This window comes from Brienomyrus brachyistius, chromosome 8 (genome assembly GCF_023856365.1).
Source record: "Brienomyrus brachyistius isolate T26 chromosome 8, BBRACH_0.4, whole genome shotgun sequence".
NCBI classification, from domain to species: domain Eukaryota; kingdom Metazoa; phylum Chordata; class Actinopteri; order Osteoglossiformes; family Mormyridae; genus Brienomyrus; species Brienomyrus brachyistius.
Window position 1 is genome coordinate 23,952,537 of NC_064540.1, and position 21,751 is coordinate 23,974,287.

The 21,751-nt window shown below is 42.1% G+C and overlaps 3 protein-coding genes across 4 annotated transcripts in view; all 3 read right to left on the bottom strand.

Annotated features, from left to right (window-relative positions):
* LOC125747096 (sodium-coupled neutral amino acid transporter 3-like) overlaps positions 1-9,757 on the bottom strand; it is a 33,704-nt gene extending 23,947 nt beyond the window's left edge. The window contains exon 1 of the mRNA XM_049021851.1: positions 9,592-9,757. The gene's annotated coding sequence lies outside the window, so the exon portion shown is untranslated. The remainder of the gene's footprint in view (positions 1-9,591) is intronic.
* LOC125747098 (sodium-coupled neutral amino acid transporter 3-like) overlaps positions 1-21,041 on the bottom strand; it is a 44,988-nt gene extending 23,947 nt beyond the window's left edge. The window contains exons 1-16 of one of the 2 annotated variants that reach the window (XM_049021854.1): positions 20,907-21,041; positions 8,038-8,201; positions 7,792-7,912; positions 7,483-7,598; positions 7,140-7,213; positions 6,777-6,869; positions 6,356-6,437; positions 5,633-5,715; positions 5,402-5,460; positions 5,155-5,286; positions 4,977-5,056; positions 4,475-4,575; positions 4,207-4,328; positions 3,971-4,115; positions 2,628-2,731; positions 2,441-2,534 (exon numbers count right to left, since the gene is read on the bottom strand). In XM_049021854.1, the coding sequence (XP_048877811.1) occupies positions 2,454-2,534; positions 2,628-2,731; positions 3,971-4,115; positions 4,207-4,328; positions 4,475-4,575; positions 4,977-5,056; positions 5,155-5,286; positions 5,402-5,460; positions 5,633-5,715; positions 6,356-6,437; positions 6,777-6,869; positions 7,140-7,213; positions 7,483-7,598; positions 7,792-7,912; positions 8,038-8,099 (1,455 nt within the window). In that variant the 5' untranslated portion in view covers positions 8,100-8,201; positions 20,907-21,041 and the 3' untranslated portion in view covers positions 2,441-2,453. Of the gene's footprint in view, positions 1-225; positions 2,535-2,627; positions 2,732-3,970; positions 4,116-4,206; positions 4,329-4,474; positions 4,576-4,976; positions 5,057-5,154; positions 5,287-5,401; positions 5,461-5,632; positions 5,716-6,355; positions 6,438-6,776; positions 6,870-7,139; positions 7,214-7,482; positions 7,599-7,791; positions 7,913-8,037; positions 8,202-20,906 lie in introns of those variants that run through there. The other variant, XM_049021853.1, reaches the window with a different exon arrangement.
* LOC125747097 (sodium-coupled neutral amino acid transporter 5-like) lies at positions 12,098-21,045 on the bottom strand. Its single transcript, XM_049021852.1, has 16 exons — positions 20,907-21,045; positions 18,833-18,996; positions 18,602-18,707; positions 18,305-18,420; positions 17,766-17,839; positions 17,403-17,495; positions 16,963-17,044; positions 14,983-15,065; positions 14,753-14,811; positions 14,506-14,637; positions 14,328-14,407; positions 13,871-13,971; positions 13,603-13,724; positions 13,369-13,513; positions 13,126-13,229; positions 12,098-13,032 (listed from the first exon to the last, which is right to left on the bottom strand). Exons 2-16 carry the CDS (start codon positions 18,892-18,894, stop codon positions 12,928-12,930), a joined length of 1,464 nt encoding a protein of 487 aa, XP_048877809.1. The 5' UTR covers positions 18,895-18,996; positions 20,907-21,045; the 3' UTR covers positions 12,098-12,927.
* Between the last annotated feature and the right edge of the window lie 706 nt (positions 21,046-21,751).

Consider the following 21,751-nt stretch of genomic DNA (forward strand, 5'->3'; position numbering starts at 1 on the left):
GTGCATGCTTTCGTTTGCTTGCTCTGGTTTCCAGGATATCTTATTCAATTTGCGGGAACTGCTATCAATATCCGGGATACTCCTGGCAGTCCTTAGCTGGAATGAAATTTTGTCATTAGCTAAGTTCGAGATACCAGAAAATCAAGTCACAATGTATTATACAAATGTTTTAATATATTGTAACACCAGCACCCCCGGACATCACAGCGAGAGAAATGACACATATTTAAAAACAACCTGCTCTTTAATACCAGCCTGTAAGACTAGCATATACAAATTAACCACACCTGCGTCAACTTTGCACCACGAAACGCAGTGAGGACTGATACCGGAAAGTAAGGATCATACACTCTAGGTAATTAGACAATAACTAGAGGCTCGTGAGGAATGGACAGGAGTCATGTACGCATGACACAGCCAAGAGCACACACGATAACGGGGAACACACAAGTACTCACAATAGCGCATACATACTGTACGGGAGCTATTAACAGGGCCTGCGAGCATGCCAGGATATGCAAGTGACCTCTGCTATGCGGAGCCATCTCGCCAGAGCTACAGTATAAACTGTATATTAAACAGTATATATATTTTTTTGTCCATCACAAGGGCACTTCATCATGTTTGTTAACTTGGAAGGGCACCCTAGAGGCTGCTTCGAGAGTCATTTCCATCAGAAAGGCACCTCAAATTTAGGACAACTGCTCACATTCCCACACATAGACAGATACCCTAAACAGCACTGCATCACATTTTATCCATATTTTGTCTCTTTTGGGACACTTAATCATGTAGGGGTGGCATAGAGGGCATATCACAATGGCACAATTATCCATTGGAAGGGTTCCCATAGGTTCTGCTTAGACCATTGTACAGGAACCTTATAAGGCACTACTTCACATTCTCTCTACTGGATGGGTACTTGATAACGGCATTTCTTTTCCATTGGAAGGGTTCCCATAGGTTCCGCTTGGACTATTGTAAGGGCACCTTACAGGGCACTGCATCACATTCTCTCCACTAGACGGGTACTCATTAAGATACTTTATCAGATTCTCTTGCTCTATAGGGCACATCATTTCAGATTGAGGTTTTTTCAGCCATGGGGGCACCAGGGGGCAGTTAAATATACCTGACCAGCCAAAACAGAAGACACTGGGAAGCTTTGTCAAGAAACCCCAGTCAACTGAAGCTGAAGTCCTTGAAACTACCTCCAAGCTTCTTGTGTGGACAGTGAAACCAGTCCTCTGGAACGGTGGAAAGTCCATGCAACTGCCTTTCCTACTGTGAGCCTCCAGGCAAAGCGTTACCTCTGTATCCATGCCACCAGTCCACCCTCAGATAGGGTTTTTAGTACAGGAGGCAGCATTGTCATCTGCAAAAGAGCATCAGCCAAGCCTGAGACAGTGAACAGGCTGATCTTCTTAGCAAAACACCTGCAGTGTACATAAGCAAATGTGCGCTTCATTTATGTAACAGGAATTATTTTAGACACTGTTCTAACCGAGATATTTAAGAGAGAATAAAAGTAGATATTTCTTGCTGCCAGCAATGCAGACTTGGTTTGCATGGTTTCATGTTTGCACTTTAAATATTTGCACTCTTAAACTGTTTTGCACACTGTTTTGGACATTTTATATTGCCTTGTTTATCTGAGCTATTGTACAGTCTTTGGATACCTGAAAATCAATAACTTTTAAAAAATTTTAAGGGAATTTTGTATGTATATAGTTCATGTGACATTTGTTGAAAATAACTCAACAAATAGGACAGATACTCTTTAGAAACTGAAACAGTGATATTAAATGATATCATGATGATTATTAAAATCGATCGATGCAGAAAAAATTATTGTGATAATATTTTTGTCCATACCGGCCAGTTCTAGGTTTGACCAATGGAATCTCTGACACACTCAGAAACTCCCCCATCCAAGCCAAGCCCCCTTCCAAGCCACTCCTTGCTATTTGCCCTTGTCCACCCAAGCAGAGAAGTTACAGCGTGCTTCTGGGTTGGAGGCGTGTCCCTGTGGCCTGGCACACATGGGGAACTGGAGGCCCAGGTTTGGCCCTGCCTTCTTCACCGTCCTCAGCATGCAGGGTTCATCGTGAGCCTTGCAAAGTGATGATTGTAGTGGCCTCAATTTGATTTAAGAGGCAGCAAAAAGTGTTTTGAATGCTGGGTTATGTAATTTCCCACATTTTCCTTAAAATTGTGCTTCTGATAAAAATGCTGATACCAGAACAGTTGATTTGGCCATTTTGGTTGGACAGTTTCACTGTGGAGGATGTATCCTTCTGCTATTCTTTAACATCCTTATTACCCTTGTCACCCTTTTCACAGCCAAAGACATGCATGATTGAGACTGGCGTTTCAGTAGGGTAGGGGTGTGCTGTCCTGCCTTTATGTCTTTGGCTGCTGGTGATGTGTTAGTGTCCACCTATGCTTTGGTGTCAGCCAGACGTCCAGTCCATAATGATGGAGAATATGCTCATGACCATAACCAAGAATCCTACAGCTGCGAAACAGGCAGCCTGACGTCGAAAGGAGAGAATAAATGAGAAAACATCTTAGTATGATTAATTACACACTGCAAGCAAGTACTGCTCTTGCGGAACAGGATATACCTGAATCTTTGGTCGGGAATTCAATGGTTCCAGATTCTCGGGGACAATTCTTATGTAGAATATTCCCGGAAGTATGAAGATCAGGGTGGGCGCTGATGTGGCTCCTGGTAACAAAGAGACATGGGGCTCCATTTCCATCTGCTCAAAGTGCAATGCAAAGTGGTTTTGCTAGTTTTGTACCAGCCATGCGCGCACGTCATAAAAATAGTAAACGATTTTCTGCTTGTAGGTAAGGTTGCCTCCTTTCATTTGTGAAAAACCGGTATATTTGGACTCTTTTTTTTGGGGGGGGGGCAATAACATTTTTTGCCAGCATACTATGTTAATAGAGATAGGAATCTCTATTGCCAAATTTGTCCTGATGCACACACGTATGGCAAGCCAAATTGTCATTCATTGGCGTAAGGCTTACTTGTCATGACTTAATTCTTACTAGCAAAAATATGATTCTTTCTAGTAAAAATGCAAGTAATGACAAGTAAGGTTTATACTAATAAAAGACAGCAGGATGGGTCTAGGAGGGATCAGCTGGCAGAAGATCTGAATTGTTTGTAGGCTGGTAAGGAATCTAAAATCTGAAGGGAAAAAAATAATAGCCCTATTGTCTTTTATTCAAACATTTTGAAACACTTTAAAAACTGCAGGTTGTTTTGTTAAAACAAAGATCACACTTTTATTTTTATTTTGTGAACTGCAGACCAAAATTAAAATGAAAAAACACACTGCTGTGCTCGTTCAGCAGCAAGATTCTATTCTCTCTATCTTTCTGCACTGTGCAGATGATCTGCTGATGCAGGAAAATGAGGACACACTCGCTGCTACCTCATCCCACACCTGCTTCAACTCGAAAAGCTTGGTGGAAGAGTGCTGCTCCCATAGATAATATGCTCAAGCATTTCGAACTCGCACAGAAGCACGTCTATTTCCTAGGGCGAAAAGCGGTCTGGCTTGCCGGGCAAATGCGCCATTGTGATTGCAATCCACAGCAGATCATGCGCCTCTGCCTTTTAAAGGTGAGATGACGTGCCATTCCAGTTGGTTCATTGCATGGTACATGCATCTGAATAATTCAGAAAGTTAGGACAATCTTGTTCTGCCTTGTAATGGTGCAGAGTTTGATTTGTTTCCGTTGTCAAAATAGCTAAATGGATTTGTACAAAGCCATAACTGTTAGTTCTGCTTTGCCCTTGACGCTTCACGTTAGATCTTCTAAATAGAGCCTATGGTATTTTTGACCAGGTTGGAGGGTCATCTGTCTGATTGAACATCCATCAGTTCATGAAAACCTTTCTAGATGTCTTTCAAGTTGGTGTCTAGAAACCTGATGGAGAGCTAAAACTGACCAATGATTCCAAAGATGTCTTTGATGTTGGGTACCAAGATGACCAGGATGTTGACAAAGACCAAGAGGACAATTGTAATGCTGATGTGCCGCACCCAACTGAAAGGCTTGTCAGCAAAGAAGATTTGAAGTAGGACTTTCCGGATCTGTGGAGAAGTACAGCAAGGAGTGTCAATACTATTACCTTGTCCACACTTGCAATACCATGCACACTCCAGAAGATGGAAGGGGTCTTACTGGGAAAATTATCACAGGCACTGTGAGGGTGATAGCCATGAGCACCGCCAAACGCACACAGAGAATCAGGTTGTCTGCGATGTCTCCCTTGTAGGTATGGAGGAGCTCCGAATCCACCTTATCTATGCACAAAATCAACCAAACCAAGTTATTAGAGAGTCCAAAACCAGAGCATCTCTGTCATCGTGCAGGTTCTTTAAGCACCCATTACATTGTCATTTGCATAGGGCTACATAATGAGTTTATAATGCCTTTCCCTTCTCCTTACCATAGAAGGTGAGGTAGCCAAAGACAGCTGTGAGAAGGTACATGACAAACATTGCTAAGACGGAGATGTTAGCAACTCTCTGCATGCGCTTCTGCGTCGGCCTGGTGAAGAAAGGCAGAGATGGAGAGATGCAGAACTCCTTAGTGACTGTGAAATCTCTAAATGACGTATACTCCTACATACAAATGTAACAGCAGCTTAATAACTATCATTAATCATTAATGCAATGTGATGTCATTATAGTATATAAAAGTTCCATTTCACAATTGTATAAGTTTTTATAGAAAACACAATGAAAGGGGATTAATTTTTATACTAAATTGCCATGAGAAGCACTTCTAGCATTGAGATTTGGTCTTTGCAGATGGTAGGGGACTTATTCAAAATAATGTAAATTTTGTTAGATATACCAGATCTAGCCTTAGTTAAACTTCTCATGTCATCCCTAGCTCTTCAAGTCCTATGAGTATTAAAATGAGGTTGGTTTGTTTGATGGACTCACTTCCGGAGTTCCGTGTAGATGGGCAGAACCACTGGCTGGCAGACAAAGGCAAATGCCACAATTGGAATGGCATACGATGTCTGTGACCCAAACACATGGGGGTAAGGACATTAATTCAATAGATATTCCAGGATCTGCATGCATCCTGAAAGCATCACAACATCATAAACTGTCTGACCCTTGAGTTAAACGTGATGAGTTTGGCCTCGCACACATTGTCTTCACTGGTGCTGTTGACCATATCTGTTAAGGGTTGGTTCAGGTTGTGGTCTTCTACAAGACATCCAACATGAAACTTTTTGTAGATAACCTACAAAACAAGACACAAAAGTTGGCAGTGCTTACAAAGGCCTTCCCTGGCTTTTGGTGTCCATAAAAGAAAATGTTAGCTTAATTTCCCCCTAATACCTCTTTCCCCTACTTACGGAGATGAGGAAGAACACCATGCATGTCAAGGAAAGTCCACTAGTGTACCCAAGGTATCCTGTAGTTTCATTAGGAGAAAAACAACAGGAAAAAAAGATAAATTCACATCCTTGAGTTCAGGAAATGTTTTAAAACCAGGTTGTCAGCAGTAACACTCAACACTGACACAGAAGATTGGGAGTTTCATGTGAGAAGCAACCAATATAGGGGGAGAAGAATTATGAACTCACCAAGCTGCCGCATGAGAGCAAGAGGCATGATAATTATCAGGCTGGCAGTGACGATCAGGTAATCCCCTTTCAGATACCACTCTCTGGGAACAAGAATATAAGTGCATTAGGCAAAGAACCACTAAATCCTAAATCAGGCTGGACCACACTCATTGGCTTTCATTGAAATGTCATAGCAGCATCAGAATCGTGTTCACCTTGTAAGCAGGTTGGTTCCGCGTCACAATAATTGGCGTGAAATTGCATAAGATCAAAGTTAGTTATAATAGGTTAGTTTGTTGGAAATCCTGTTGGTGCCCATTGGTTCTAACACATCTGGATGCCCCACATGCTGGGCAATTGCACGATATGGCCACCCAGCCTCATGCAAACCCACAATACGACCCCTATCAAACTCCGTTAAGTGCTGGTAATGCTGTCTAATGCGTCTAAAAGGCATCCTCTGTGTCTGGTGATTAGACATACCAGCTCCTTGCAAATCGAGACATTTACATACCCAACGCTGGTCTGCACATGTACCAAGTTACAGTACATCAAAATTGGACCGTTACTTCTGGGTACTTAACTTTTTTTGTCAATGTAAATTTAACCAAGTAAACTGAATAGGAAAGAAAAATAATTAATTCTGTAAAATGTAAGATTTTGCATTTCAGAATTAATAAAGACAGATCTATTTCTGAATCACAACCTATACCTACTGGGCCAGTCTGGTACAGCACTCACCCAGAGTTGGATGTGGTTCCCACAAAGGCTTGAATGACCAGCGGCAGCTCAGACTTCACAATGAAGAGGTAGGTAGATATGGCTTAAGACAAAAAGACCAACAGCTTAAAAAACCATAACAGAAATGGACTCTCCTTTCAGAATATATACTCCTGGGTATGACTTATCTGTGAATTTATTTCATGGATAATGAGCATGGCTTTCAGGTTTGCCAGCACATGACAGCACAACACAGAGCACCCAATGTTGGTCACACGGCTCTATGATGTCATCAGAACGAGTTTGCCCTGCGTGTGGTTTTTTTCCCCCAGGGTAGGTTACCCTAATGGGGAGCGACATCATCTCCCTGCTCTGGAACAGTAAGCTCACAGCATCCTTGCAGTCAGGAGGCCAGACGCTCCTTCCACTTGTGCCGACTCACCTCCGATGTTTTGTATGGTGATGACACAAGCCACCAGCAATTTCCCCCGAGCACCAAAGGCCCGATTTCCCAGCTGTTCATAGGCACGGATCCCTGTGAGTCAAATAAACCAGAGAACATGTGTTACTAACAAGTCGTCAAAAAATGCATTGAAGATAAACAGGCTGCGTATGCAGATCATTTATACCATGTATGTCATCTGCATGTTTCCAAATGTAGCAAGACTTTATCCTTGAGGCACATAGCAGATAGATTAGCTGGTCATCTATGCTAATCTTATTAAATGAAACCTGACGGAAGAGTGGATTCATTTTACCCAGCCAGGCGGGGTCTATGATATAATGCATGATATGAGCAGCTTACCCACAATACTGGCGCTTCTTAGGAGAAGGTGAATTGAGCATGCAGACAAGGCGGCGATACTGGTCAGCAGAATCCTGAAGAGCACAGACAGGCATGGACAGACTGCACACACCATGTAGCGCTAATTCCACAACCCTTTGGGTATTATATTATGTGTGTCTAACACCTACAAAACCCACAGTGAGTGGGACGGATGTGCACTGTTAATCACAACTGTTTTGGAACATTAAATGAGATATGTGCTCCTATGCGAAGCTCCCATTGACTTCCCTACAGAAAGTAGTAGACCTGCTCTTTTGTAGTATGTGTGTGTGTGCATGACACTTTCAGCTAGTTTACTCACACGAAGAGGATGATCCCAGTGTTGGCCATGGCGTATGCCAAGCCCAGAATTCCACTACCCATGATGGTATTACTGAGGTTGAAGATGGACATTCCCAAAGAGGTCTTTCCAACAAACTGCATTTTAATAAGAAAACCAACTTTACAATTGAGAAATTCTAACACACTTATTTCTTGTGCTTTGTTTTGTATAATTGTCAAAATTATCTCCCTTTTACAGCATTAACCAAATATTCTGATATATACTGCAATATTACTCTGCAGGGAAATATAACTCTTTCCTCTTTGTTCACAGGACACCCATACTCACGTTAGTAAACTGACTCTGGTTTTGCTCATCAGGCTTCTGAGGTAGGAACTCCTCACGTTCTTCTGGACTGGCTTTGATACCATGACACCTTGCCAAAACAATCACATCTTCATCTGTACACCTATTCAATTTTAGTTTTCAAACACATTTACTTACAACTCATGCCAATAAAAATAATACTACATTACTACGACACAATCTGGTTCATTTTTATTCTATTTTATTTAATCACCAGGCCCATCTCACCTAGGTTCAATGGTCACATGCTCAGGGTGATGGATGCCATTCGAAAGCTTTTCTAATTCCATGATGTTGCTACTGGGTCCAATCAGGTCCTCTGATGCTAATTTCCCTGGCAGGAGGGTTTCCTGGCTCTGAGGGAAACTTAGATGGTCTCAGACCTGGTGGGGCTGCAAAGAAAACCAATAAGATCATGATCTCAGCCAGTCATTGGTGAATATAGTTCTAGCATCTTGAAGAAATTAAAAAACATGGAACTTGCAGATGTCGATAAAACAAACATTTTGCCTGAATGATTTACAGCAAAGTTGATGACATTACACTAAATAAAGTAAAACGCATTATAAAATCTAAGATGCGCATTGGAATTGAAAGAAATTATCAAATCATATTATGATATAAGCCTTATTTTGGCTCGCTACCTGGTCACAGGAAGGGTCATATATTCATAGTTTTTTCATCACAAGGAATGTCTGCCTCTCTGACGCACTGTACATTATATAAACACAGAAGAGTCCCGGTCGTTTCAGGACACTGGAGATATTTTTGGCAAGGAAAAAAAGCAGAGCTGTTTAAGAAAATACATGTGCCTTTTGGCAGGACTACAGAGGTCTAGTAGTGTGTGGTGTTGTGCCTGCCTAATCACTGCAGAGCAGGGGGTGTAGGGCTGCAAACACCAGGACGATCCAGGAGACTTTTGTCTATCGCATGTGCTGTAATGACGGGTGAGTCACCATTTCTCCACAAATACCACGCTGCTACAGTGCCCCAGCAAATCTGCCACTTCCTGTTTTCTAGTGTAACATGTCACATCTCCTCTGAAGGCCACACTGAACATAGAATTCTATGAAGTCGCCATTAAAATCCCGCCCCCCCAGCCAAACAAGCTGTTGAATTTTCCAAGCACTACTGTAAGTCACTAATCCCCTTCTGTGTATTTTAATGCAATATGAAGGTTTTCAGGTTTTATTTATGAGTTTATTGCTAGAGACTCAATTGACTGACATAATGGGTTTAAGGAATTAGTATTGTTTTGGCTTGCGCCATGGGTGGGGGGCTGGCTGGCTGCATTTCTATATTATACAGCCGAAAGCATATAAATACAGTCCGTTCACTCATCTCCAGATGCACACACATCTACAATCTTGGTGTCATTCTCAGTGGTAGGAGTGTCTAACTGAGACCAGGTTGTTTGAACGTTTTCAGTTTTGAAGCCCTGAATTTATTGGTACCATTGATCGAAGCATCTCTTACGCTATCAAATGTTTCAGATCAGATGCCAGGAGAACCACCCGCTTCATAATATTACGAGTAAATTGCTATTTAAACAAAGAAAAAGACACCTGATCCAAAACAAACATTAGCAGCATCTGTAACAAAGAGATGGCCAGGAGGATTTTGTAAAAGACTGACATACATGCACATTATAGAGCTGAAGAACCCACACCTCAGTGCCTCACTACTGTCTGATGCAATACTTCCTTACTATTGGCGATACCAGTTCAGCCAGATCTAGCTGGCAGACAGAGACTCTGGAAACTCAAATATGGATCAACTTACCCTTTCTGAGCGCAGCTGGGCTTGGACCCGGATTCGTGTCTCTTTCATATATTCTTAATAACTTCATTAATTTATTCTGTATTACAGTGATGGTACTGATGTCCAGCAAGGCTAAATAATTTGTCTTTTTCTTATTGTCCGTCGCGTACACACACCCACATACACACATACCGGTATGGAAAATTGAAAGTGAGATTAAGACATACGCTGGAGAGAGACAGAGAGAGAGAGAGAGAGAGAGAGAGAGAGAGAGATATGAGCTGCATTTATCCTAACACTTTTTCTTCCAACTGATCTACCTTTCATACATCTGAATGCAGCTCAAAGTGCTTTACAGAGAGTGCATATAACCATGGGAGGTATTTCCTCCCAAAAAGAAAAGGAAAATGATAATGATGCAATAAAAACACAATCTCCACGTTGCCTAAGCATGACGATCCCCCAAAATTAAAAATAAAATGAAATAACACCATTTAATTACATTTTAATTTAACTCATTTGAACCACGTTAGAGAGAAACAGGAGGGCAGACAGGCAGGACGTGACACTTTCAATTTCCCTTCCACATCTCCCCCTTTTGAACATGTGAAACCCCGCATTGTTCACAAGACATTAGACCCAGACACCATTCCCGAAAAATCTCTGTTCCATTCGGGGTAATAAGGCCCACCCATGAATTCATATAGGGAAGAGAGTGAAGGTGGGTCCTCTGTCATTGATCACCTTTACGATGACCTGAGAGCTTGCTGGGCCGGATGGGGCAGCTCAGAGCCTCGGTGGAATAAAAGGTTCCGCAGGGGTCGATGCAGAACACAGGAACATAACGGACTTGGCCCTTGAGGTGGGAGAAGCTGGACCAACCTTTAACAGTAAGACGATAACCATACATCCAAGAGAGAAACCAGAAAACAAGGATTAGTGAGGAAAACCAACCGTCTCAGCTATACCAAACAGGCCATGTTGCTTATAAATTTCAGATATCTGTCTATGGACACTGTCCTCCAGATATGAAACCTTCCCCACTAAGGCACAGAAGCCTCCTTTGCCAGCCAACTGGAAGTCCAATGCCATGTGATTTTGCAAAGCCACCTATTTGACTCAAGATAGCAGATCCAACCCTCTCCAGTCTTATTCATCCCTATGAGACAACGTGCAGTGGTAGGAAGTCCTGCTCTTCTTCACTTAATTTTATCAAGTGGGGGGGAGTCGAGGCTACAAATGCTGGACCCCCTGAATTTGTCATGGTATCCATGCCCCACCAACACCCCTGCCTGGATAAATTGGTGAATGGCTACGACTGCAAAACTAACCCTACGCTGGCTACCTGTAATATTGTCCCATATCTTGAACGTCTCCACTTATAAAGCCTTTGTCATCTGGAAGGCACTGAATCCATATCGGAACAAAGGTCATGCTCAAGAGCAGATGACTCTTTCTTCAAGAAGTGGGCAAGGAATTGATAAGACCTCAAAATCCAAAGGAGAGAATGTACACACAGTAAAACTCAGCACTTCATGTGGTGTGTATATGCTTTGAATTTGTGTTCAAACTGGGCTCATTATATCATTTCAATATAACTCTGCATGTTAATTTTGGAAACCTTGTCTCATTTTTATCTGTTTAAGATTAACAATATACATTTTACATATGCCTTGATTATTATTGATTTCTCCTAAAAAAAAAAAAAAAAACATTTTTAAGAAGTATATTTGTTGATACATTCGGGTTACGGGCTGTCAAACTTGGCTTAAAAACAAAACAAAAACACATGGATTTGCCTTTTCTTGAAAATGTTAGTGAAACTTGATCAAATTTTGTCTGGAAATAAGTAACCTAGGACCTTTCCTTTCAGAAAGATTCGTTTATACATTATGGGAAAATAAGAATTTCATTCTATTTAAGTACGTCTTGTACTTCATACATATCACTAGAAATCCCCCTTTTCCTTACGAGATCGTGGAGTCCGCTATTGTCCTAAACGCGATCTGACACCGTAATATTACACCTATGCGTGCAGCACACATTTCAAGCACGAATGATTTCATCGGGTTTTGACAAAGTACTGATAGCTTGAACGCAATCGGTGCATCTCTCGTATTAACAGAATTTAACAGAATTTAATGTCTGTGCTTAATATACAAACCATAAAATCTTTTTTTTTTCTTTCATGATATTGTATTTCTCTTTCCTTTGTGTAGGAGACACGAAATTTTTGTCTAGCAGAGAAGATAATAAAATCATTCACAAATGGTCTTATTTCTTTACCCAAAACTACCCGGAACCCTCAGTGTTTTAACCGAGATTTAGAATCTGCTCTCCACTCTGCCCCTCTGTGAATGACGTGAGGTCAGTACACCAGGGGGCGCTAGGCAGCCACTTTGTCGTATTCTCCCACCCTATACTAACATCCATTTTTGTTCTTTGAAATTTTTATTTTCCCACTGACTAATACTGGAGAACCAGCAAAAGTATTTTTGTTTTCAGTTATTGCAGTCTGGGCCAGTCATTTTGAAAATTTTGAAAAAAAAATACTTTATTTCTGTAAAAAGTTGAGCATGAAAATGAAATGATTGACACATGAAATGACACAATTACAGGGGTGAATTAAAACAAATTTTCATAATACATGAGGCCAAGGATAGTCTACTGACAGTTATCTGCCATCACCTACGGCTTGTCAAAATCACAGTATCTTTCATCTTTTGCCTAGTACTATGTCCGCATTTAACGACGTTACCCCTTCCATGTGTTTCCAAAGTCATGAGAATGAACAGCCTCGACCAATGGAATCTCTGACACTCTTAGTCACTCCCCCTTCTAAGCCACTCCCCATTCCAAGCCACTCCCCCTACCAAGCCACTCCTTGCTATTTGCCCTTGTCCACCCAAGCAGAAAAGTTACAGCATGCTTCCGGGTTGGAGGCGTGTCCCTGTGGCCTGGCACACATGGGGAACTGGAGGACCAGGTTTGGCCCTGCCTTCTTCACCGTCCTCAGCATGCAGGATTCATCGTGAGCCTTGCAAAGTGATGATTGTAGTGGCCTCAATTTGATATAAGAGGCAACAAAAAGCGAATGCTTCAAGCGCTGGGCTATGTAACTTCCCACATTTTCCTTAAAATTGTGCTTCTGATAAAAATGCTGATACCAGAACAGTTGATTTGGCCATTTTGGTTGGACAGTTTCACTGTGGAGGATGCATCCTTCTGCTATTCTTTAACATCCTTATTACCCTTGTCACCCTTATCACAGCCAAAGACGTGCATGATTTAGAATGGTCTTCCAGTAGTGTAGGGATGTGCTGTCCTTCCTTCATGTCTTTGGCTGCTGGTGATGTGTTAGTGTCCACCTATGTTTTGGTTTTCTCCAGACGCCCAGTCCATAATGATGGAGAATATGCTCACAACCATAAGCAAGAATCCTACAGCTGCGAAACAGGCAGCCTGACGTCGAAAGGAGAGAATAAATGAGAAAACATCCTAGTATGATTAATTACACACTGCAAGCAAGTGCTGCTCTTGGGGAACAAGATGTACCTGAATCTTTGGTCTGGAGTTCAGTGGTTCCAGATTCTCAGGGACAATTCTTATGTAGAATATTCCTGGAAGTATGAAGATCAGGGTGGGCGCTGATGTGGCTCCTGGAAAGAAAGAGACATGGGGCTCTTTGGTCAGGTCAGGAGGGTCATCTGTCCGAATAAACATCCATCAGTTCATGAAAACCTTTCTAGATGTGTTTCAGCTTGGTATCTGGAAACCTGATGAAGAGCTAAAACTGACCAATGACTCCAAAGATGTCTTTGATGTTGGGTACCAAGATGACCAGGATGTTGACAAAGACCAACAGGACGATTGGCATTACAATGTGCCGCACCCAACTGAAAGGCTTGTCAGCAAAGAAGATTTGAAGCAGGGCTCTCCGGATCTATGGAGAAGTACAGCAAGGAGTATCAATACCGCGACCTTGTGATATCATACACACTCAATGGGAGGGGGGGGGGGACGGTGCCTTACGGGGAAGATGACCACGGGCACTGTGAGGGTCACAGCCATGAGCACAGCCAAACGCACACAGACAATCAGGTTGTCTGCAATGTCTCCCTTGTAGGTATGGAGGAGCTCCGACTGCACATTATCTATGCAGAAAATCAACCAAACCAAGTTATTAGAGAGTCCAAAACCAGAGCATCTCTGTCATCGTGCAGGTTCTTTAAGCACCCATTACATTGTCATTTGCATAGGGCTACATACTGAGTTTATAATGCCTTTCCCTTCTCCTTACCATAGAAGGTGAGGTAGCCAAAGGCAGCTGTGAGAAGGTACATGACAAACATTGCTAAGACGGAGATGTTAGCAACTCTCTGCATGCGCTTCTGCGTCGGCCTGGTGAAGAAAGGCAGAGATGGAGAGATGCAAACTCCTTGGTGACTGATATTCATGCAATTTGATGCCATTATAGTATGCAAGTCAATTGTATTGATTTTCATAGAAAACAAACATGAAACCATTTAATGAAGATAACAATTAAAAGGGATTAATTTTTATACTGAGTTACCATGAGAAGCACTTCTAGAAGTGAGATTTTCTCTTTGCAGATGGTAGGGGACTTATTCAAAATAATTTCACTTTTTTTTTTTAGATATCCCAGATCTAGCCTTAGCTAAACTTCTCATGTCATCCCTAACTTCCCATGAAACCTATGAGTATTAAAATGAGGTTGGATTGTTTGATGGACTCACTTCCGGAGTTCCGTGTAGATGGGCAGAACCACTGGCTGGCAGACAAAGGCAAACGCCATAATTGGAATGGCATATGCTGTCTGTAACCCAAACACATGGGGGTAAGGACATTAATTGAGTAGATATTCCAGGATCTGCATGCATCCTGAAAGCATCACAACATCATAAACTGTCTGACCCTTGAGTTAAACGTGATGAGTTTGGCCTCGCACACATTGTCTTCACTGGTGCTGTTGATCATAACTGTTAAGGGTTGGGTCAGGTTGTGGTCTTCTACAAGACATCCGACATGAAACTTTTTGTAGATTACCTACAAAACAAGACACAAAAGTTGGCAGTGCTTACAAAGGCCTTCCCTGGCTTTTGGTGTCCATAAAAGAAAATGTTAGCTTAATTTCCCCCTAATACCTCCTTCCCCTACTTACGGAGATGAGGAAGAACACCATACATGTCAAGGAGAGTACACTACTGTACCCAAGGTATCCTGTAGTTTTATTAGGATAAAAACAACAGAAAAAAAGATAAATTAATTTTATTGAGTTCAGGGAATGTTTTAAAACCAGCTTGTCAACAGTAACACTCAACACTGAAACAGAAGATTGGGAGTTCCATGTGAGAAGCAACCAATGTAGGGGGAGAAGAATCATGAACTCACCAAGCTGCCGCATGAGAGCAAGAGGCATGATAATTATCAGGCTGGCAATGACGATCAGGTAATCCCCTTTCAGATACCACTCTCTGGGAACAAGACAACAAGTGCATCAGGCAAAGAACCACTAAATCCTAAATGAGGCTGGACCACACTCATTGGCTTTCATTGAAATGTCATAGCAGCATCAGAATCATGTTCAGCTTATAAGCAGGTTTGTTCCGCGTCACAATAATTGCAGTGTAATTGCATGAGATCAAAGTTAGTTATAATAGGTTAGTTTGTTGGAAATACACTCGGTGACAAAAAAAATTAAGAACCCGGATGAAGTGGTGGAAATTAAATGAATCTGCAAGGGATGAAAGGGCATGTGACTATCGCAATGATTTTTGTTACACGCCAGTCTAGGCTCCGACACACACCACACCACAGCAGAGGGAGAGAGAGAGGGAGGGAGGATATATATATATATATACACCTTTGGAGTGGGTCAAACAAACTACACCAAACCCCGATATTAACTTAGCTTCTTTGTTTGGAGCATCACAGCCATATCTCCAGGGAGTAAGCAAGGCCAAAACAACAAACAGAATCCATCACTAAATCCACCCCACAAACTTACTAAACTAAACTAAAAGAAAAGAAAATAAAATACAATAACACACCTTCCTTCCTAACTAAGTCCAAAAACAACAGAAAAATTAGGCACAAAAAAACAGGTTCTTACCCCCCTTCCAACATCTTAGATTTAATTCCACAAATTGAACCAAGCAAGCTTAGCCAAACATTAAACTACTTCAAACAAAGGGCCTCCACTCCACTCCAGGAAGCTCTTATATATACCTCTCTCCCCCCCCCCCCCGGCTTCCTCCACCGTCACCTAGGGGACACAGACATAAACACACAGGCACAGGCAACTACCATAACATTATAATATTAGCTCAAACGAACAACAGAGTAGACAGTATGGGCACACTGCTGGTCCCATGTCAGTAGGGTGTGGCACCCGCCTAGGACTGGATACATGCAGTGTTATGGTGTGGAAGGGACTCGTACAGCCGTTGAATCCCCTCCTGTGATAAGTCGGCCCACAGCTGTTGTAACTGGTGTGTCAGATCCTGCAGATTGGCACTGTGATCCCACACATGTTTCATTGGGGAAAGATCAGAGGACCTGGCTGGACTCAGGAGGACCTCAACATGACGCAGGCAGTCCATAGATACATGTGCTGTGTTTGGACAGGCGTTGTCTTGTTGAAAGACTGTCCATCTCCATGCTTCCCAGTTGCAGCAGCACTCCAAATGCAGCTGTCTCTGGGCTGGTGTTAACAGCAGCCTACGCATGGCTGGTGGATAGTCTGGTGGATGTCACTCATCATGACACACTGCAGAAATGCAGACTGTTGTAGGGAGTCCAATACCTGTGTCTGGATGGCAGACGTAAATGTCCTGGGGTTCTGTAATGCTTGGTGCACAGTACGACGATCCTGCCTTGGTGTGGTCTGTCTTGGATGACCAGAACCTTAATGACGTGTGTGGGTACCCTCACATGTTCATTGGTTCCATCATCAGGTGACTGTGACATCTGCATGCCCCACATGCCAGGCAGTTGCACAATACGGCCACCCAGCCTTATGCAAACCCACAATACAACCCCTATCAAACACCAGCAAGTGCTGGTAATGCTGTCTAATGCGTCTACAAGGCATCCTCTGTGTCTGGTGACTAGATATACCAGCTCCTTGCAAATTGAATGATTTACATACCCAACGCTGGTCTGCACGTGTACCAAATAACATCCAAATCGGACCATTACTTCTGGTTGCTTAACTTTTTTGGTCAGTATAAATTAAACTAAGCAAAGTGAATAGGAAAGAAAAAGTAACTATGTAAAATATAGGATTTTTTCAATTCAGGATTATTAAAGGCAGACCTTTTGCTTAATCACTGCTATACATCCACTGGGCCAGTCTGGTCCAGCACTCACCCGGAGGTTGATGTGGTTCCCACAAAGGCTCCAATAACCAGTGGCAGCTCAGACTTCACAATGAAGAGGTAGGTAGACATGGCTTAAGACAAAAAGACCAACAGCTTCAAAAATCATAACAGAAATAGACTCTCCTTTCAGAATATATACTCCTGGTATGACTGATCTGTGAATATTGTCTACATGGATCTATTTTATTTCATGGATAATGTGCATGGCTTTCAGGCTTGCCCGCACATCACAGCACAACACAGAGCACCCAGCGTTGGTCACATGGCTCTATGATGTCATCAGAACGAGTTTGCCCTGCGTGTGGTTTTTTTCCCCCGGTGCAGGTAACCCTAATGGGGAGCGACATCATCTCCCTGCTCTGGAACAGTAAGCTCACAGCATCCTTGCAGTCAGGAGGCCAGACGCTCCTCCCACTTGTGCCGACTCACATCCGATGTTGTATATGGTGATGACACAAGCTGCCAGCACTTTCCCCCAAGCACCAAAGGCTTGATTGCCCAGCTGTTCATAGGCAGGGATCCCTATGAGTCAAATAAACCGTAGAACATGTGTTACTAACAAGTCATCAAAAAATGCATTGAAGATAAACAGGCTGCGTATGCAGATCACTTATACCATGTATGTCATCTGCATGTTTCCAAATGTAGTAGGATTTTATCCTTGAGCCACATAGCAGATAGATTAGCTGGTCATCTATGCTAATCTTATTAAATGAAGCCTGACGGAAGAGTGGATTCATTTTAACCAGCCAGGCGGGGTCTATGATATAATGCATGATATGAGCAGCTTACCCACAATAGTGGCGCTTCTTAGGAGAAGGTGAATTGAGTAAGCAGACAAGGCGGCGATACTGGTCAGCAGAATCCTGAAGAGCACAGACAGGCATGGACAGACTGCACACACCATGTAGCGCTAATTCCACAGCCCTTTGGGTATTCTATTATGTGTGTCTAACACCTACAAAACCCACAGTGAGTGGGATGGATGTGCACTGTTAATCACAACTGTTTTGCCTGATTTTCTATTTAGGCTAAACCAGGCTGTGACTGACAATGCCTGGCTGTACCACCAGCTGTGGTTTATAAACTCCTGTTTCTTCATTTAGTAAGTTTATCACTTTGTCAGTGAACAATGCAAAGCAACATTAAATGGCAGAGATATGTGCTCCTATTTGAAGCTCCCATTGACTTCCCAACAGATAGCAGTAGACATATTCTTTTGCATTATTGTGTGTGTGTGTGTGTGAGAGAGAGTGAGAGAAAGAGAGAGAGAGAGAGAGAGAGAGAGAGAGAGAGTGAGAGGGAGAGACATTTTCAGCTGATTTACTCACACGAAGAGGATGATCCCAGTGTTGGCCATGGCGTATGCTAAGCCCAGAATTCCACTACCCATGATGGTATTACTGAGGTTGAAGATGGACATTCCCAAAGAGGTCTTTCCAACAAACTGCATTTGGATAAGAAAACCAACTTTACAATTGAGAAATTCTAACACACTTATTTCTTGTGCTTTGTTTTGTATAATTGTCAAAATGATGATCTCCTTTTTTACATTAATCATCACATTTTCTGATATATACTGCTAGACTGCTCTCTTTCCTCTTTGTTTACAGGTGAACCATACTCACATCAATAACCTGACTCTGGTTTTGAGGTAGGAACTCCTCATGTTCTTCTGGAGTGGCTTCAGAATCATGACACCTTGGCAAAGCAATCACATCTTCATCTGTACACCTATTCAATTTCAGTTTTCAAACGCATTTACTTACAACTCATGCCAATAAAAATAATACTACATTATTATGACACAATCCTGTTGATTTTTATTCCATTTTATTTAATCACCAGGCCCATCTCACCTAGGTTCAGTGGTCACATGCTCAGGGAGAGGGATGCCATTTGAAAGCTTTTCCAATTCCATGATGTTGCTACTGGGTCCACTCAGGTCCTCTGATACTAATTTCCCTGGCAGGAGGGTTTCCTGGCTCTGAGGGAAACTTAGATGGTCTCAGAACTGGTGGAGCTGCAAAGAAAACCAAGAAAAGTATGATCTCAGCCAATTATTGGTCAATATAGTTCTAGCATCTTGAAAAAATTCAAAAATATGGAACTTACAGATGTCGATAGGACTTGCAACTAAGTTGATGACTATTACAGAAAATAAAATAAAATGTATTATAGAATCTAAGATGTGCATCTGAATTGAAAGGGATCGACCAGTCATATTATAATATGAAGGATTTCCCTAGTTAATTTGTAGCTATTTAATTATGTTCATTTACTTCATTCATTTATAGCTTGCATATTTCTTATTTCTATATTTATTTCTGTCCTTGCTACTCGCTCATCATGTTCTTTGCCTCTTATACAACTTACTCTCACCAGAGCCATCTGACCCCCTGGCTCCAGGAGTCTGTACGAAGATCATAGATAAAGGGCCTGCTTCCCTCAGTGGGGGCAGAGACAGACACAGACAGACACTGAACCGGCTGTGTGAAACATCTTTCTGTAACATCTTCATTATGCCTTAATAAACTGCGTAAGCTTAAGGAACCTGCCTCATCATTCAACTAAAAGAACCTGAGGTTTCACTGAAGAAATTTATCAAATATAACCCTCTGCAGAACATACTAAACACAGAACTCAACGAAATTACCACTAAGATCCACCCTACCCTCCCGGCACCAAGCAAGATGCGGACACAGAGAACTAGCTGGTGGATATCCACTGGACATTCTTACACTGGATGTTTTCAAGTAACATAATAACATTTTTTGTGGAATTTCTTCCTGAGATGTTTTTACAGCATCTGCCTCATTTTTACACCTCACTGAAAATATGACTCACTCATGATTTGTGTTCCCACACAATATTTTACTGCTTGCATTTCCACAGCACTAAAAAACAGCAGAATTCAACCATGACCTTTGTTTGTTTTGGTATTTAACCATATGTGCGACATCCTATTCTTTTTAAGAGCTGCAGCTAAAACGAGTACGGAGGTCACAGAGTCTCATTTTAATGTCAGCAGCCGAGACCTGTGTCATGCCAACAAAGGGAAGCACGACCCGGATACAGGCTGTAATGCGAGCAGAACCCTTGCAGGGGACTTTATTCACGGGAACATCCACATGAACAAGCAACAATAACAGAACTAAGGAACAGAGAGCTAGGGAGCATTTAAATAGATAAACAGCAAAAGGCAAACAAGTGGCAGGTGGAGGTGGCCTGACAGTAATCATTAATCAACGTGTGATTGAGAAAAGGAAGCAAATCAGCAAGAAAACAAAAAAAGATTCATGGAAACAGGAGATCATCTCACGCCAAAAGGATAAATACTTAACACAGCTAAAAGCAATTAGCATTTAGCATTAGAACATGTGCTCTGTCAGATAAGAGGCATGAGGTTGATAATGGGAGTAACCCAGGCTGAATTACTATATTACACAACTGAAAGCATTTAAATACAAACAGGAGCAGATGTACAAAACCTACAGTCTGTTCACTCATCTCCAGATAAACAAGCATCTACAATCTTGATGTCATTCTCAGTGGTAGGAGCGTCTAACTGAGACCAGGTTGTTTGAATGTTGTCAGGTTTGAAGCCCTGAATTTATTGGTACCGGTGAGGCTATCAAATGTGTCAGATCAGATGCCAGGAGAACACCTGCTTCATAATATTATGTAAATCGCTACTTAAACAAAGAGAAAGATACCTGATCCAGAATGAACATTAGCAGCATCTGTAACAAAGAGATGCCCAGGAGGATTTTGTAAAAGACTGACATACATGCACATTATAGAGCTGAAGAACACACGCCTCAGTGACTCACTACTGTCTGATGCAATACTTCCTTACGATTGGCGATACCAGTTCAGCCAGATCTAGCTGGCAGACAGAGACTCTGAAAACTCATATATGGATCAACTTACCCTTTCTGAGCGCAGCTGGGCTTGGACCCGGATTCGTGACTCTTTCATATATTCTTAATAACTTCATTAATTAATTCTTAATAACTCCACCAACCGTATTACAGTGACGGTACTGATGTCCAGCAGGGCTAAATGATTTACCTTTTCCTTATGGTCCGTCGCGTACACACACCCACATGCACACATACCGAAGTGGAAGATTGAAAGTAAGATTAAGACATACGCTGGAGAGAGAGAGAGACAAAGAGAGAGAGAGAGAGAGAGAGAGAGAGAGTGATGAGCTGCATTTATCCTAACACTTTTTCTTCCAACTGATCTACCTTTTCATACATCTGAATGCAGCTCAAAGTGCTTTAGAGACAGTGCAAATAACCATGGGAGGTATTTCCTCCCAAAAAGAAAAGGAAAATGATAATGAGGCAATAAAAACACAATCTTCACATTGCCATTTACTTTTCACAGTCTAAGTGCGATGATCCACCCAAAATTAAAAATAAAATGAAATAACACCAATGAATTACATTTTAATTTTCAGGCAAGATTCGTTAGAACCACACTAAGCAGAAATAGGAGAAGGGAAGAGAATGAAGAGAATCCGTCACGGCATTGATCACCTTTACGGTGACTTGAGAGCTTGCTGGGCCGGATGGGGCAGCTCAGAGCCTCGGTGGAATCAGGGGTTACGCAAGGGTATGTACAGCATTCCTTCCCCACTATGGCACAGAAGCCTCCTTTCCCAGCCAATGCCATGCGATTTTGGAAAGCCACCTGTTTGAATGCAGACAATTTAATGGCTTTCATGGTAACAACTGAGTTTTGGGTACAACCCGCATGGGAGGCTCAAG